At 51.7% G+C, this 12,876-nt stretch overlaps 4 protein-coding genes across 4 annotated transcripts; 3 read left to right on the top strand and 1 right to left on the bottom strand.

The window, feature by feature from the left end:
- Positions 1-319: 319 nt before the first annotated feature.
- Positions 320-5,797, top strand: BZA70DRAFT_275023 (uncharacterized protein). The gene is made up of 4 exons (XM_064912074.1): positions 320-703; positions 792-1,185; positions 1,248-3,101; positions 3,159-5,797. Exons 1-4 carry the CDS (start codon positions 563-565, stop codon positions 5,519-5,521), a joined length of 4,752 nt encoding a protein of 1,583 aa, XP_064769797.1. The 5' UTR covers positions 320-562; the 3' UTR covers positions 5,522-5,797.
- Positions 5,798-6,383: 586 nt separating this feature from the next.
- BZA70DRAFT_113738 (uncharacterized protein) lies at positions 6,384-9,198 on the top strand. The gene is made up of 2 exons (XM_064909439.1): positions 6,384-6,568; positions 6,664-9,198. The coding sequence occupies exon 2, from the start codon at positions 6,667-6,669 to the stop codon at positions 8,845-8,847; it is 2,181 nt and encodes a 726-aa protein (XP_064769798.1). The 5' UTR covers positions 6,384-6,568; positions 6,664-6,666; the 3' UTR covers positions 8,848-9,198.
- Positions 9,199-9,209: 11 nt separating this feature from the next.
- Positions 9,210-10,511, top strand: BZA70DRAFT_255412 (Derlin). The gene is made up of 2 exons (XM_064910780.1): positions 9,210-9,832; positions 9,924-10,511. The coding sequence occupies exons 1-2, from the start codon at positions 9,671-9,673 to the stop codon at positions 10,407-10,409; spliced, it is 648 nt and encodes a 215-aa protein (XP_064769799.1). The 5' UTR covers positions 9,210-9,670; the 3' UTR covers positions 10,410-10,511.
- A 138-nt stretch (positions 10,512-10,649) lies between these two features.
- Positions 10,650-12,602, bottom strand: BZA70DRAFT_275028 (uncharacterized protein). The gene has a single exon (XM_064912075.1). It carries the CDS (start codon positions 12,398-12,400, stop codon positions 10,967-10,969), a length of 1,434 nt encoding a protein of 477 aa, XP_064769800.1. The 5' UTR covers positions 12,401-12,602; the 3' UTR covers positions 10,650-10,966.
- Between the last annotated feature and the right edge of the window lie 274 nt (positions 12,603-12,876).

Here is a 12,876-nt window from a genome sequence, read left to right on the forward strand (position 1 = left end):
TTTGTATGGGGCATCGTAACCATAATCCTGTTTTCTATTTTTGTTGTCTCAATGCCGTTTACATGTAAAAATGAAATATATGCTGTTTTATAAGTAGCTGAGTTATCTGGCGGTTTATCGGCGGACACACCTGTCAACACGAACACGCGGCTAGCAAGGGGCAGGATAAGAGAGTTCAGATAGGCGCCTGATTCGGTTAGCGCAGGCGGGAATTCTGTTATCGGCGCAGCGCACGATACCGGATAGGCAGCGGACAGAGGCCAGCGAGTCACTATCAGATCACAACTGATGTGAATCCAGATCCAGGACAGCGCGCAATCAGCCAGCCAGACCAGAAAAGGCCACCGCCCAAGTCCCAGGATAACTTTCGGGCTCTGCATGTAGACTCCGGCTGCTGCTCCTGCTGTTTCTGTCCTGTTTCTCTTCCTCATCTCCATCGCTCTCTACACCTGCCGCCTCCTCTCACGCCCGGATTATCTGCGAATAGAAAAATCCTTGCGCTGTCTGGATTCCTGCTTGATATTACGCAATAGTTTAGAAACTGCCATAATATCTACAAGCAATGGTGGCTACTGAGCGCAGGTCCGCGGTATACCGCCAGACCTATGCGCTGTGTGTAAAGTCCGCGATTACCTTCCGCCGGACATGGTTCTGGACCATCTTCCGCGCGTTTGTGTTTCCGGTCGCTTTCATGTGGATCCTGGTATGTTTCGAGACTGGTTATCGGCCCTTGCCGGGTGTCTTGTGCGCGCTCGCGAGATCATCGAGACTAACACACCTGGCGCGTGTAGGGATATGCCCGCAACCTCTTCGTTCCCGCGGCAACTTTCGGCGTCGCAGATCCGGCGCCTATCCGGCCATTGGCTGAAGCAATCGGCGACCGTGACTTTGTCTATCTGATGGAGAACGGAACCGTGACTCCCGAAGTGCGCGAGCTGATGATGAAAGTCGCTTATGGCATTCCTCCTGAGCAAGTCTTCGAGATTGAGGACGAGATTGAGCTTTTGACTATCTGCAAGCAGAACCTGCGAGGCGCTTCGAACTGCATTGGTGCTGTTCAGTGGAATACTTTTGATCCTACCAACGGGTTATATAACTACACTCTTCGTGCCGACGCTGGACTGTTTCGTGTCAAGGTCGATGATCACACTAGTGATGTCGAGCGATATCTTCTCCCCGTTCAGTGTAAGTCCCACTCCCATTTCCCCTCTTGATATCATAAGAAAATTCTAACCGAGCTGTTGCAGGGGCCGTTGATGCTGCTATCTTGGATCTTGACCAGACCGAAGACGCGCCGGATGTGATTGCGTATACTTCTCGCAGTCAGGAAGAGCACGAGCAGGATATCCGTGTCCGCTACATGTTTGTTTTGATCAAGTACATGTCGCCGGCTATGTTCATCGCCATGATTGGAATCATCTACCATCTCTGCGGTGTCGTTGCTCTCGAGCGTGAGCTTGGAATCTCAACCTTGCTCGAGAGCATGGGCTGCACGAAACTTGCTCGTCATCTTTCCTTCTTTATCTCGTACTCTGCGCTCTACCTTCCCGGATGGATCGTTGTCGGTGCTGCTGTTGGACGCACGATGTTTTACAACTCGAACGTTCTCTCAATCATCGTCTTCCATGTCATCAACGGTTTCGCAAACGTTGCCTGGGCACAGATGCTTGCTCAGCCGTTCAAGCAGGCTCAGCTCGCCGGTATCATTGCCACCGGCGTCTGCGTTTTCTTGGCCATCATGACTACCGTCCAGTCGACTATGCATCCCGAGGATGGTGGTTCTGCGTACGCGCTCGGATTCCTTTTCCCGCCTATGAACTACGTTTACTACATGCAGACCAACGCCCGCTTCGAGCGTGAGGTTATGGGCATCTCGTTGGTCGAGGTTGCTCCTACTGGTGTTCTCGCTGGTGGAGTGCTCTGGATTGGCGCTTTGGTCGAGATTCCTCTGTATTTTGGTCTCGGCATGCTCATTGAGCGAGTTATGTATGGCTCTCATGGCCGTACTGGTGCTGCGGTTGAGGACCCCGATAACGCGCTTGTCATCAGAGGTGTGTCCAAGATCTATCACCCGTTCAACATCAGCCGTTTCTTCCGTGGTGGCAAGAAATTGCCTCCCGTTATTGCGGTCAACGATTTGAATGTCAAGTTCCGCACCGGCGAGATTTCGTGCTTGCTCGGTGCTAATGGTTCGGGAAAGACAACCACTCTTGAGATGATTGCTGGTATTCAAAAGCCATCTGAGGGATCTATCGAGTTTGGTACAACCACCTCGCTCGGAATTTGTCCCCAGAAGAACGTCATGTGGGACGAGCTCACTGTCGAGGAGCACATCAAGATCTGGGGTCGTGTCAAGGGTTCTCCCGAGGCGACTCTCAACCAGGAAGTCAAGGACTTGGTCATTCAGTGCGACTTGGTACCCAAGCGCAAGTTTTTGTCCATGAATCTTTCCGGTGGTCAGAAGCGCAAGCTCCAGCTCGCTGTCATGTTTGTCGGTGGCTCAAAGGTTTGCTGCATCGATGAGGTCTCGTCCGGTTTGGACCCGCTCTCTCGTCGTCATATCTGGGATATCTTGCTCTCGTCTCGTGGCGAGCGCACTCTTGTTTTGACTACTCATTTCTTGGACGAGGCCGATTTACTGGCTGATCATATCGCGATCTTGGCTCGTGGTGTGTTGAAGGCTACCGGATCGCCCGTCGAGCTCAAGGAGGGATTCGGTAATGGATACCGTGTCTTTTCGATTACTCCCGGATCTGGCCGTGAGCAGGTGTATGAGGCTGCTGATGGAGCTCAAGTGACTCAGCTCGTCTCCCGTCTTGAGTCTCAAGGCCACAAGGAGCTTCGTGTTTCAGGCCCTCAGCTTGAGGATGTTTTCTTGAAGCTTGTTGCGGACTCTGACAGTGAGATTCAAGAGCTTCTGAGTGAGAACGATTTCTTGCTGGATGATAGCGAAAGCAGCTTGTTGTCTGAAAAGAGATCTACGACTTACGGTGCTGTGGAGAGCGAGTCTTCTTCGCTTCTGTATGACGATGAGAAGATTGCTTTGAAGCCGTACAACAACGGCCTGGATCTAAAAGTTGGCAAGATTGTGGGAATGAGAGGTGAGTTTCTGTTTACTCGTTGTCGTACTTTCAATGAGACTAACGTTTGATGTTTAGAACAAATCTGGACGATGATCTGGAAGCGAGTTATTGTTGCTCGCCGTCATCCCCTGCCTATTCTGGGAATCCTATTCCTTCCCATCATCGTCGGCGGAATCACTATGATCTTTGTTCGCGACTACCCCGGTGGATCGTGCAAGGCAGAGGATAACGTTGCTGAGCAGATCTTCCGTGATATCTCGACAAGGAATATCACTGACCAGCCACTCCAGGTCGTTTTGGGACCTTCTCCTGTTGACAACAACGGTGCTCTTGATGCTCTCGCGCCATACACGGCTGCTATAGACGGTTACAATGGCCCCATGAATGAGGTTGCTGGCCAGGCTGTGAACTACACCGAGCTCTTGAGAGACAACGTCACGCTTGTGCAGAACATCGATGATTTCAAGTACGCTATTGCCGAGAACTACTCGACTATCCAGCCCGGTGGTATCTATCTTGGCGATGAGCCTACTATGGCGTTCCGCGTCAACGGTGCCGGAATTGTCACTGGTCCTCTTGTTCTTAATGCTATGGACAATGTCCGCGGCCAAGGTAATGCTCTCATTGTGACCAACTACTCGCCGTTTCAATTCCCGTGGATCGGCACGATGGGAGACACGCTGCAGTTTATTATTTACTTTTGTTTGGCAATGGGTGCCTATCCGGCTTTTGCCGCTTTGTACCCTACCATGGAACGGCTGCAGCGTGTTCGCGCTCTGCACTACTCTAACGGTCTTCGTGTGGTTCCTCTGTGGACTGCGTACCTTCTTTTTGATTCGTCGCTCGTCTTGGTGTCGTCAATTGTTTGCGTCATCATCTTTGCTGCCACGAATCCATACTGGTACGGCCTGGGATATGTGTTTATAATCATGTTTTTGTATGGCGTCGCCTCGATTTTGTTTGCATTTGTGATATCGCTTATTGCATCGACACAGCTGGCTGCTTTTGCATTGACTGCTGCGTTCCAGTGCATCTACTTCTTGGTGTACCTGATTGCGTATCTTGCGGTGAACACGTTTGCGCCCGCCTTGCAGACGGATAAGATTGTTCAGCAGGTGCATTTCGCTCTTGCGACCTTCGCGCCGATGCCGAACTTGATCAAGGCTCTCTTCTTGTCGCTGAATCTGTTCACTGAGATGTGCGACGGCGAAGAAGAGTTTAGCTACTACGGCAACGTTCGTGCTTATGGTGGACCGATCTTGTACCTCGTCATGCAGTCTATTGTTCTCTACGGTATCTTGATCTGGTGGGACTCTGGTCGATTCCGACTGCGATTCTCGAGCAAGTTCAAGATTGAGGATGCCGAGGCCAAGGCCGCGCTTCTGGATGAGGATCTTGCTAAGGAGATTGCGCGCGTCGACAGCCCTGATGATGGAACTGACGGTCTTCGGGTTGCGCATCTGTCGAAGCAGTTTGGAAAGTTTGTTGCCGTTGAGGACGTCTCGTTTGGAGTCAAGCGCGGAGAGTGCTTTGCTCTGCTGGGTCCCAATGGTGCTGGAAAGTCAACTACGTTTAACATGATCCGTGGCGAGATTATTCCTTCTGCGGGTGGTGTGTATGTTGAAGGAGTTTCCGTGAACGACAACCGTGCGCATGCTCGGACTCACTTGGGCGTCTGTCCTCAGTTTGATGCTATCGATCAGATGAACGTGCTGGAGACGCTTACCTTCTACGCCCGTCTCCGTGGTCTGAAGGGCCCGGAGGTTGAGCACAACGTGCAGGTTCTTGTGCGTGCTGTCGGACTTACGCGGTTCGCTACTCGCATGGCCGCCCGTTTGTCGGGAGGCAACCGCCGAAAGCTCTCGCTCGGAATCGCGCTGATGGCTAACCCGTCTGTACTTTTGCTTGACGAGCCATCGTCGGGTATGGACGCTGCCAGTAAGCGTGTGATGTGGCGTACTCTCGCGAATGTTTCTGCTGGCCGCAGTATTGTGTTGACTACGCACTCTATGGAGGAAGCCGATGCGCTCTGCTCGCGAGCGGGTATCTTGGCTAAGAACCTGCTTGCGGTTGGAACGTCTGATAGACTCCGGGAGCGCTATGGTGACTCGTACTACCTGCACTTTGTGTGTGAGGGTGGTATGCACGCGACCGACGAGCAGATGATGAGAGTTGTTAGCTGGGCGCAGCAGCGGTTCAAGGGACACGCCGTCCGGATTGAGGACAAGATGTACCACGGTCAGGTCAAGATTGCCGTCCAGACGTCTGCGGGCGAAGGCATGCCAAAGATGAAAGTCTCTGAGATTTTCCAGGCCATTGAAGCCGACAAGAAGGAGATCGGAGTTATCTACTATGCTGTCTCGCAGGCTAGTCTGGAGCAGGTGTTTTTGCGTATCGTGGGCGACCACAATGTCGTCGAGGAAGGCTATGAGAAGTGAACGAACGGCGACGAACTAAAAAGCGACGGGAATGTGTTGTTTAATTAGGACCGAGTGTTTTTGTATTGTTCATATTATTTGTCCAGTGTACGCTTTTTATGACCGACTAGCTTGTTTACTTTCTCCCTGTTTTTTATGGGCATCACGACGGAATGGTGTATTTTGTTTTTTTTTCCTTCTCATTTTCTTTTTTCTTTTTCTTTTTTCTTTTTTCTTTTTTCTTTTGCATTTTTTTCATGTTTGGGATACTTTTTACGGATTCTGGGTTTGGGGTGAAGTTTGATGACATGTATAGAGGTATAGAGAGAGGAGAGGAGATAGAAGAATAGAATGGGGAGGTTTAACTATTACCAGAACAAGCAGTCGTGATTAGTAAGTAATCTATATTATGCTTACTAACCAGGGATAAGGAGCCAAAGTAGCGATGAAAGCGGCATTTGCGGCGTGTGGCTTGAGCGCCTTGCGGCAGCGCGGTTTTTGCCTCTTCAAATTTCTGCTCCTTCACTCACCTCGATTTCTTCCCTTCCTTCGTCTCCTTCCTGATCCCCCATCCTCCTCCAAGTTGGCGTACTCTACCCGTACTGCCTGCGTCTACAAGCTACCCAATCTGGCAACCTATCTACTATCTCTTCGCCGCCTCCGCTTCTGCGAAGCGTCAAAGAAGCCGCCATAACTGCCCTACTCTGCTGCTAGTTCATCGCCGTCCCAGCTTCTTCAGCTATCTGCTCCTTGTTGCATATCTTTCTCTCGATTATTGGCGTTGGGTTTAACATCTCCGGCGCTGGTTTATTATACTCACAGTCTGGCAAGCTACTGAAATCGTACTTGCTTTCTCCCTGGATCGAAGCAATAGTCATTCCTGCACTGGCTATCTGATCGCCGCTTTTCCTTTTCTTGACCCCCACGTCCATATCTACGCGTTCTTGCGCAGACCACTTTTCATTCTGGCTGCTCTAGATCTCCTGTTGTCCGGGTGCTACCGGATATTCCCCTGTGATTACATTCGTCTTATCTTTATTCGTTAGTCTGGGCTAGTTGGCTTATCGAGTAAGTAGTGCGCGATATTGATTTTACTTCGGCCTGGATATCTTTTTTGGGTGATGAGTGAATTTGTAGTACTGACTTCATTGTTATTCCTGCAGATCATGGATCCTTCTCGCCCCAACTCCCCGTCTCCCGTTCAGTCTGCCAGCGAGCTGTACGATCACCGCAACCAGCCCGATTCGTTGCCTGTGCGCGGTGCCTCCTTCTCTGGCAGCACTACCTCCGACGGTCTACCTTCTGCGCCTATCTTTGCCACGACCGGAACCTCTGGATCTGGTGGTCGTACTGTGCGATCTCGGATCAACTCCTTCTCTGCTGAATCGGCTATCCTCGATAACGACTACGATGCCGAGGCTGAAGACGAGGGGCCAGCCCCTCTGAGACGCAGGCTGTCCTCTCTCCGTGCTGCTCCCGTCATCGTCGATGCCAACGGACCAGCTGCTCGAGTTGAGGAATCTAACCGGTTCGATTTCTCTTCTCCGGCTGGTTTGCATCGTCACCAGTCCAACATCTCGGTCAACGCCTCTGGTGGCGCCGGCCGTACGCGACGCCAGCGTCGTACGTCAAACGAGTACGTCAACACTCGTCGACCTACTTTTGCTCTTGATACTCCGACAGGAAACGAGGCTCATCTCGCTAGTCCTACGGCCCCTCATCGCCCGTCGGTGGACAGCACAAAGAGCATTCCTCGCGAGAAGGAGGCGCAGACCGGTGGCGCTGCTGCTGCAGCTGCTGCAGGTTCGATCTGCAGCTCGGATTCAGAGGCCCGCTCGCGCGTGAATTCTGAGGACGAGACGGAGGAGGATGTTTGTTTCCCGATGCAGCTGGAGCACCAGCGGATCAACGGTATTGATTTCGATGAGATCGAAGAGTTCGCGGCCAGCCAGAGACTTGAGCAGTGGTTCCCGTCGCTCAAGCGCCATGCTGATAACGACCTCGGTGTTGTTGGTCGCCGGATGACTTTCTCTGATGGTGGACGGCCGGCTAATACCGAAATGTTGGGCGCTGCCGGAGATATCCATCGTGGCGCGGGCGTCGCGTCGTCTTCGTCGACCACGGCTGTGCTCTCTTCTGGATCCACTTCTTCGGATGAGAAAGGTGGATTTGTGGCGGAGCAAGTCGAGATCCTCAAGAGTCGCACGTTGCCTCCTGAGGTGGCTGCGCAGCTTGCGAATGCCGAAGATCGCTTCAGTCTGTTTTGCTCCGAGTCTGAGGAGACTATTCATGCTCCTGAAGTTTGTCTTTTGACTGCGCCGGAGCAGACGTTTGCCGACTTGTTTGATCGCCGCAATGGAACATGGTGGCTTGACTGCCTTGATCCTACAGACGCCGAGATGAAGATGCTTGCGAAAACGTTTGGAATCCATCCGTTGACTACTGAGGATATCAGAGTGCAGGAGACCAGAGAGAAGGTAGAACTGTTCAAGTCCTACTACTTTGTCTGTTTCCGCACGTTTGAGCATGAGAAGCACAGCGAGGAATTCCTCGAGCCGCTCAACATGTACATGATTGTCTTCCGCGATGGAATCCTGTCGTTCCATTTCTCGCCGTTCGACCACACTGCGAACGTGAGACGCCGCATCCGTCAACTGCGTGACTACGTCACCGTCTCTGCGGACTGGATCTGCTATGCGTTGATCGATGACATCACTGACGGCTTTGCGCCTGTGATTCACGAGATCGAGCAAGAGGCCGACGGGATCGAGGACGCCGTGTTTGTCGCGCGCGAGTCTGACTTTGGAAACATGCTGAAGCGGATTGGCGAGGCGAGAAAGAAGGTCATGACATTGATGCGTTTGCTTTCGGGTAAGGCAGACGTCATCAAGATGTTTGCCAAGCGCTGCAACGAGCAGTGGGACGTCGCACCCAAGGGCGAGATCGGTCTTTACTTGGGCGATATCCAGGACCATATCGTGACTATGTACCAGAACTTGTCTGCGTACGAAAAGATTCTGTCTCGGTCGCATGCGAATTACCTCGCGCAGCTGCAGGTGGAGTCCTTCCATGCCAACAACCGCGTCACAAACATGCTGTCCAAAGTCACCTTGCTCGGAACGATTCTCGTTCCGCTCAACTTGATCACCGGTCTGTTTGGCATGAACGTCCATGTTCCGGGCGAAGGCGCAGATACCTTTGGCTGGTTCTTTGGAATCGTCGGTGTTATCGCCTGCATTGTCTGCGTGGCTTTCTTCATGGCCAGAAGATGGCTGGGATTAATGAGCGACAGCAACGAGATCCCGCAGGCTGAAGTCGAGCGTAGGTTGATCAATAGTGTGGCTTGAGAGAGTGTTGTCTGTTATTATTAGAAGGGGACGACGTGCTAAAATAATTGTTATTGTGGATGGAGAAAAAAAGGGTGTAAGATGCGATTCTATTTCTTAATGCGTGTATTTTTTCCTTCATTCTGTCTTGTTTTCTTTCTCCTTCTTTTTGGGTTTATTGTTCTTTCTCATTTTCATGTGACGTAATTCTTTCTATTCGTTTATTGTTTTCTTTTGTTTCGAGTGAATTTATTAATTGGTTTCTTCTGAGCGAAACTATGCTGTCTGTGTATTTTATTGAGGGTTTTCTGTTTTTTTTCTTAATTGAAGTGATCTAATTCTTTTAACATCTTTTCTCCTACTTTCTTTACATTCGTAAGAGTACATCAACAACGCATTCAAGCAAGTCGCAAAGCGAAGAACAGATTAAGAACAGATTAAAAATAATCGGGACGAGCGCGATTGGGACTTGTAGCCGCACACAAATCTAAAACCAACCTCGGGGAAGCAGCGGACTTTGGTTCCAACTAAACTAAAACCTCTGTTGCTCCACATTCAAGCGCGAAGCAGATCGAGAGACTACGGTTGTTTGATCTGGGTAGAGAACATCGTTGATTGAGATTTATTTTGTGGGTTCAGGGAATTTTGAGATTTCTGATTTGTTTGGTTGGAAAGAAGAGGTGGTTGATTGAACACGTTTGCGATTCTCCCAAGCGTTTACTCGAGAGATCAAGACCGCGACCACGATCGCTTTCTCTTCTGCGCGAGCGATTGAGTCTGAACCAAATACATCACGAATCAGAAAACAAAAAAAGAGAGAATCTGCAGAAAGAAGAAAACAGAGATGGACAACGTGATCCCGCTCGAAGCGTGGTTCTTTGAAGTTCCGCCCGTGACTCGGTACTGGACTACGTTATCGGTCCTGACGTCGGTGCTGGTGCAGTGCGACGTGTTGTCGCCTTATCAGCTGTATTTCTCGTTTAGTACCGCGGTTGGGAAGCAGCAGGTGTGTGTGTCCTTTATTTTTCTTACTTGCAGACAAGACAAAGTGCAAGGGGAAGTTGGAGGATCGTGAAGCTAACTGGTGGATTGTGTAGTATTGGCGATTTGTTACGACGTTTTTATATTTCGGTCCGTTGTCGCTTGACTTTGTATTCCACATCTTCTTCATGTCCCGATACTCTCGCATGCTGGAAGAAACCTTCTTCCGCAACAACACATTCGACTTCCTCTGGCTCCTGCTCTACTCCTCCATCTCCCTCCTCCTCCTCTCCCCCTTCGCCTCCCTCCTCTTCCTCGGCTCCCCCCTCAGCTTCAGCCTAGTCTACATCTGGGCCCGCCGCAACCCCGCCGTCCGGCTCTCCTTCCTCGGCCTCTTCGTCTTCTCCGCGCCGTACCTGCCCTGGCTCCTCTTTGGCTTCTCGCTCGTGCTCAATAACGCGCTGCCGATGGGCGATCTGCTCGGTATCGCGGTCGGACATGTCTACTTCTTTTTCGAAGACGTGTTTCCGAGACTGTATGGTGGAGTCAGACCGTTGTCGCCGCCGTGGAGGTGGAATTATAGAGCGCTGCTGTGGCGGTAGGCCGCACCCTCGTTCTCAAAATTTGTTTATATCAGGTTACGACTGTCTACGCATGGGGAAAAGATGTAGATAGGTAAAATAAAATTAAAGTACAAAAATTTTAACAAAACACCCATCAAATACTAGAAAATAATAAGAGCGCGCGGAAATAAATACAAAGGAAGAAGACAAACGGTATCAGAAAGCTTCATGCGCAGAATAATAAAAGAATAAGAAGAAAAGAAAACCTCTATTGGCGGTGCGTTGATATGAGCTTTATAGGACAAAGGGGGGAAAGGTATATAGAAAAGTGAAAGCAAGGAGAGAGATGGAACAAGATGAATACCCGATAAAATGAAAAAAAAGACAAGAAGAAAAAGATGACAAAACGCGATAACAGCAAGGACTAACATGTGAGCAAAACGATACAAGAACATAAACGCAGGCAAAACAGATTACAAATAGTACAAAAACCACTCAAGCTATCCCCAAGCTATCACTGCTGATTGTGAAAAAATAGAAATGGATATAAAATGGAAATAAAAAAAAAAGAGACTCGCGTCATGCAGCGGCGGTATCTAGTCCGAACTTGTGGCTAGCTGCTTGTTTTGCTCGACAGTCGGTGTCGACACGTCTTCCTCTTGTAAACTTTCTGCGGCGGTTGATGGCTCTTCAGACTTGACGGGGACGGTGACTGTGGTGTCGGCGGTGGACAGGGTAGATGAAGTCGATGCCTCAGAGTCATCTGTCAGGTTTTTATCATCAGGCAGCGAACCCGCAACAGCAGCGCGCTTCGGTATCCGCGGCAAACGAGCAGAGACAACGCCAGGCGAGACAGGTTGCTGAACGGTCGGGTCGGCAAGCAGGTTGGACTCGGACGAGGACGTCAGGCCAGGGACTCTGCCGCCCGCAGATGGCGCGTGCAGACTGAGCGGCGCGGGCTTTGATCTCCGGCTAGGATGCGAGTCTGCGCTCAAGCTCTTGGACATGGGGGACGATGCGGTGGCAGCAGGAGCCTTGCTCTGTTTGCGCTGCGAGTATGCGACCGCGCGCTCGACGCGGCGCTTGAGAACGTCAATGTAGGAGTGCATGCGGCCGTTGGACACGTACCAGATCTCTTCCGAATCCTCGTCGACAGACCATCGGCCTTCTTCGAAATCATCGGCAAGCATGGCAAGGAAGTGGCCCCACGAGCGCGCGACGACGTACTTGCGATCAAACTCGCGGCCGTAGAGGATGACCTGGCCCCAGTGGCCGGCCGGGCCGGGGGCGAGATCGACGCCGATGTAGTTTCCGCAGAAATCCTTGGCGAGCGGAAGCCAGCCTGTGCAGGCAAACACGGGCTGGATGGCGCGAGCAGGAACGGATGTTTGGGGACCGATTCCAGAGGTCGCGGATCGCGAAGGGGACGCGGACGGTGGTTGACGCGACGAAGGGCCGGGGAGGCCGTCGTCGGAGAGCTGCTGCTGCAGCGTGTTGTTGCCGTCGAGGGTGGAGGCGATGACGCGCCAGGTTTCCCAGGTGGTGACGACCTCGTCGGTGTTGAGAATGGCGTTTCCGTAGATGAGACCGCAGGGCTTGCCGCCTTCCTGCTGGCCGTCGTGTTCGAGGAACGAGGCGCGCACGTCGGCAGGGAGGGAGCAGTCGATAGCACGCTCGAGGACGGCGAGGTCAGATGGGTGGGTGGGGTCGCCGATGTTGTCAGAGAGCTCGGGGTAGTTTTTCTCAGCCCAGCGGGAGATGCGGGCCCACGAGAGGGAGACGGGGGGAGCGGGAGGGGCGCCGTCGGAAAAGTCCTGGAGCTGGATGGTGTGGTGTGCGGAGGGGGAAGGGGAGGCGGCGGGGATGGAGGCAGCGGAGAGAGTGCGCATTCCGGGGGAGTAGACGGGTCGGGTGGAGGTGCCGTAGGGGTTTGCGTCGAGGGCGACGGAGGAGGGGGTAGGGACGAGGCGGGAGGGGGCGGAGGAGGAGGATGAGGAGGAGGAGAAGAAGGAGGATATGAAGGAGAGCATGGATGTGTGTGTGTGTGTGTGTGTGTGTTGGGGTGTGCTGGTGAATAAAAAGCAGTAGAGGAAGAAGAAGAATAGATAATGAAGAGAATAGCTGATGAGAAGAACAGATATAGAAGAGAAAGAGAAGAAGTGGTGAAGAGAATCAACCGAAAGTGGTTTCGAGCGAAGGAGAACCAGAGCCAAAAGAGGCCCTGACCCTTAAAACCTTGTTCGACGCGTGCGCCACGCGTTGTTGCTTCGGAGAGCAGATTGAGTTGGGTATTTTTGGTGTCTACGCGTTGTTTTGTGTGTGTTTCGTTGTTGTTGTGTATTTTATTGTCTATGTACTTGTCTATATATTCATCTAATACCTCTTCTCTCTCTGTTTCCTACTGCGCCTCTTCCAAGTGCTCCCATCGCATCTCAGCCCCTTTGCAGCCTTCACGGGTCCTCTGCGCCTGCCTGCATCGCCCGCATTTACAGTTTTAATTTGTTAT

The sequence above is a fragment of the Myxozyma melibiosi genome, assembly GCF_037950935.1.
Source record: "Myxozyma melibiosi strain Phaff 52-87 chromosome Unknown BZA70scaffold_2, whole genome shotgun sequence".
Lineage (NCBI taxonomy): Eukaryota > Fungi > Ascomycota > Lipomycetes > Lipomycetales > Lipomycetaceae > Myxozyma > Myxozyma melibiosi.

Coding starts and splice junctions, on each gene's coding strand:
- BZA70DRAFT_113738 (XM_064909439.1), top strand. CDS start 6,667: ATGGATCCTTCTCGCCCCAACTCCCCGTCTCCCGTTCAGTCTGCCAGC.
- BZA70DRAFT_275028 (XM_064912075.1), bottom strand. CDS start 12,400: ATGCTCTCCTTCATATCCTCCTTCTTCTCCTCCTCCTCATCCTCCTCC.
- BZA70DRAFT_275023 (XM_064912074.1), top strand. CDS start 563: ATGGTGGCTACTGAGCGCAGGTCCGCGGTATACCGCCAGACCTATGCG. Junction 1,186..1,247: donor ATATCTTCTCCCCGTTCAGT/GTAAGTCCCACT, acceptor GAGCTGTTGCAG/GGGCCGTTGATGCTGCTATC. Junction 3,102..3,158: donor CAAGATTGTGGGAATGAGAG/GTGAGTTTCTGT, acceptor TTTGATGTTTAG/AACAAATCTGGACGATGATC.
- BZA70DRAFT_255412 (XM_064910780.1), top strand. CDS start 9,671: ATGGACAACGTGATCCCGCTCGAAGCGTGGTTCTTTGAAGTTCCGCCC. Junction 9,833..9,923: donor CCGCGGTTGGGAAGCAGCAG/GTGTGTGTGTCC, acceptor TGGATTGTGTAG/TATTGGCGATTTGTTACGAC.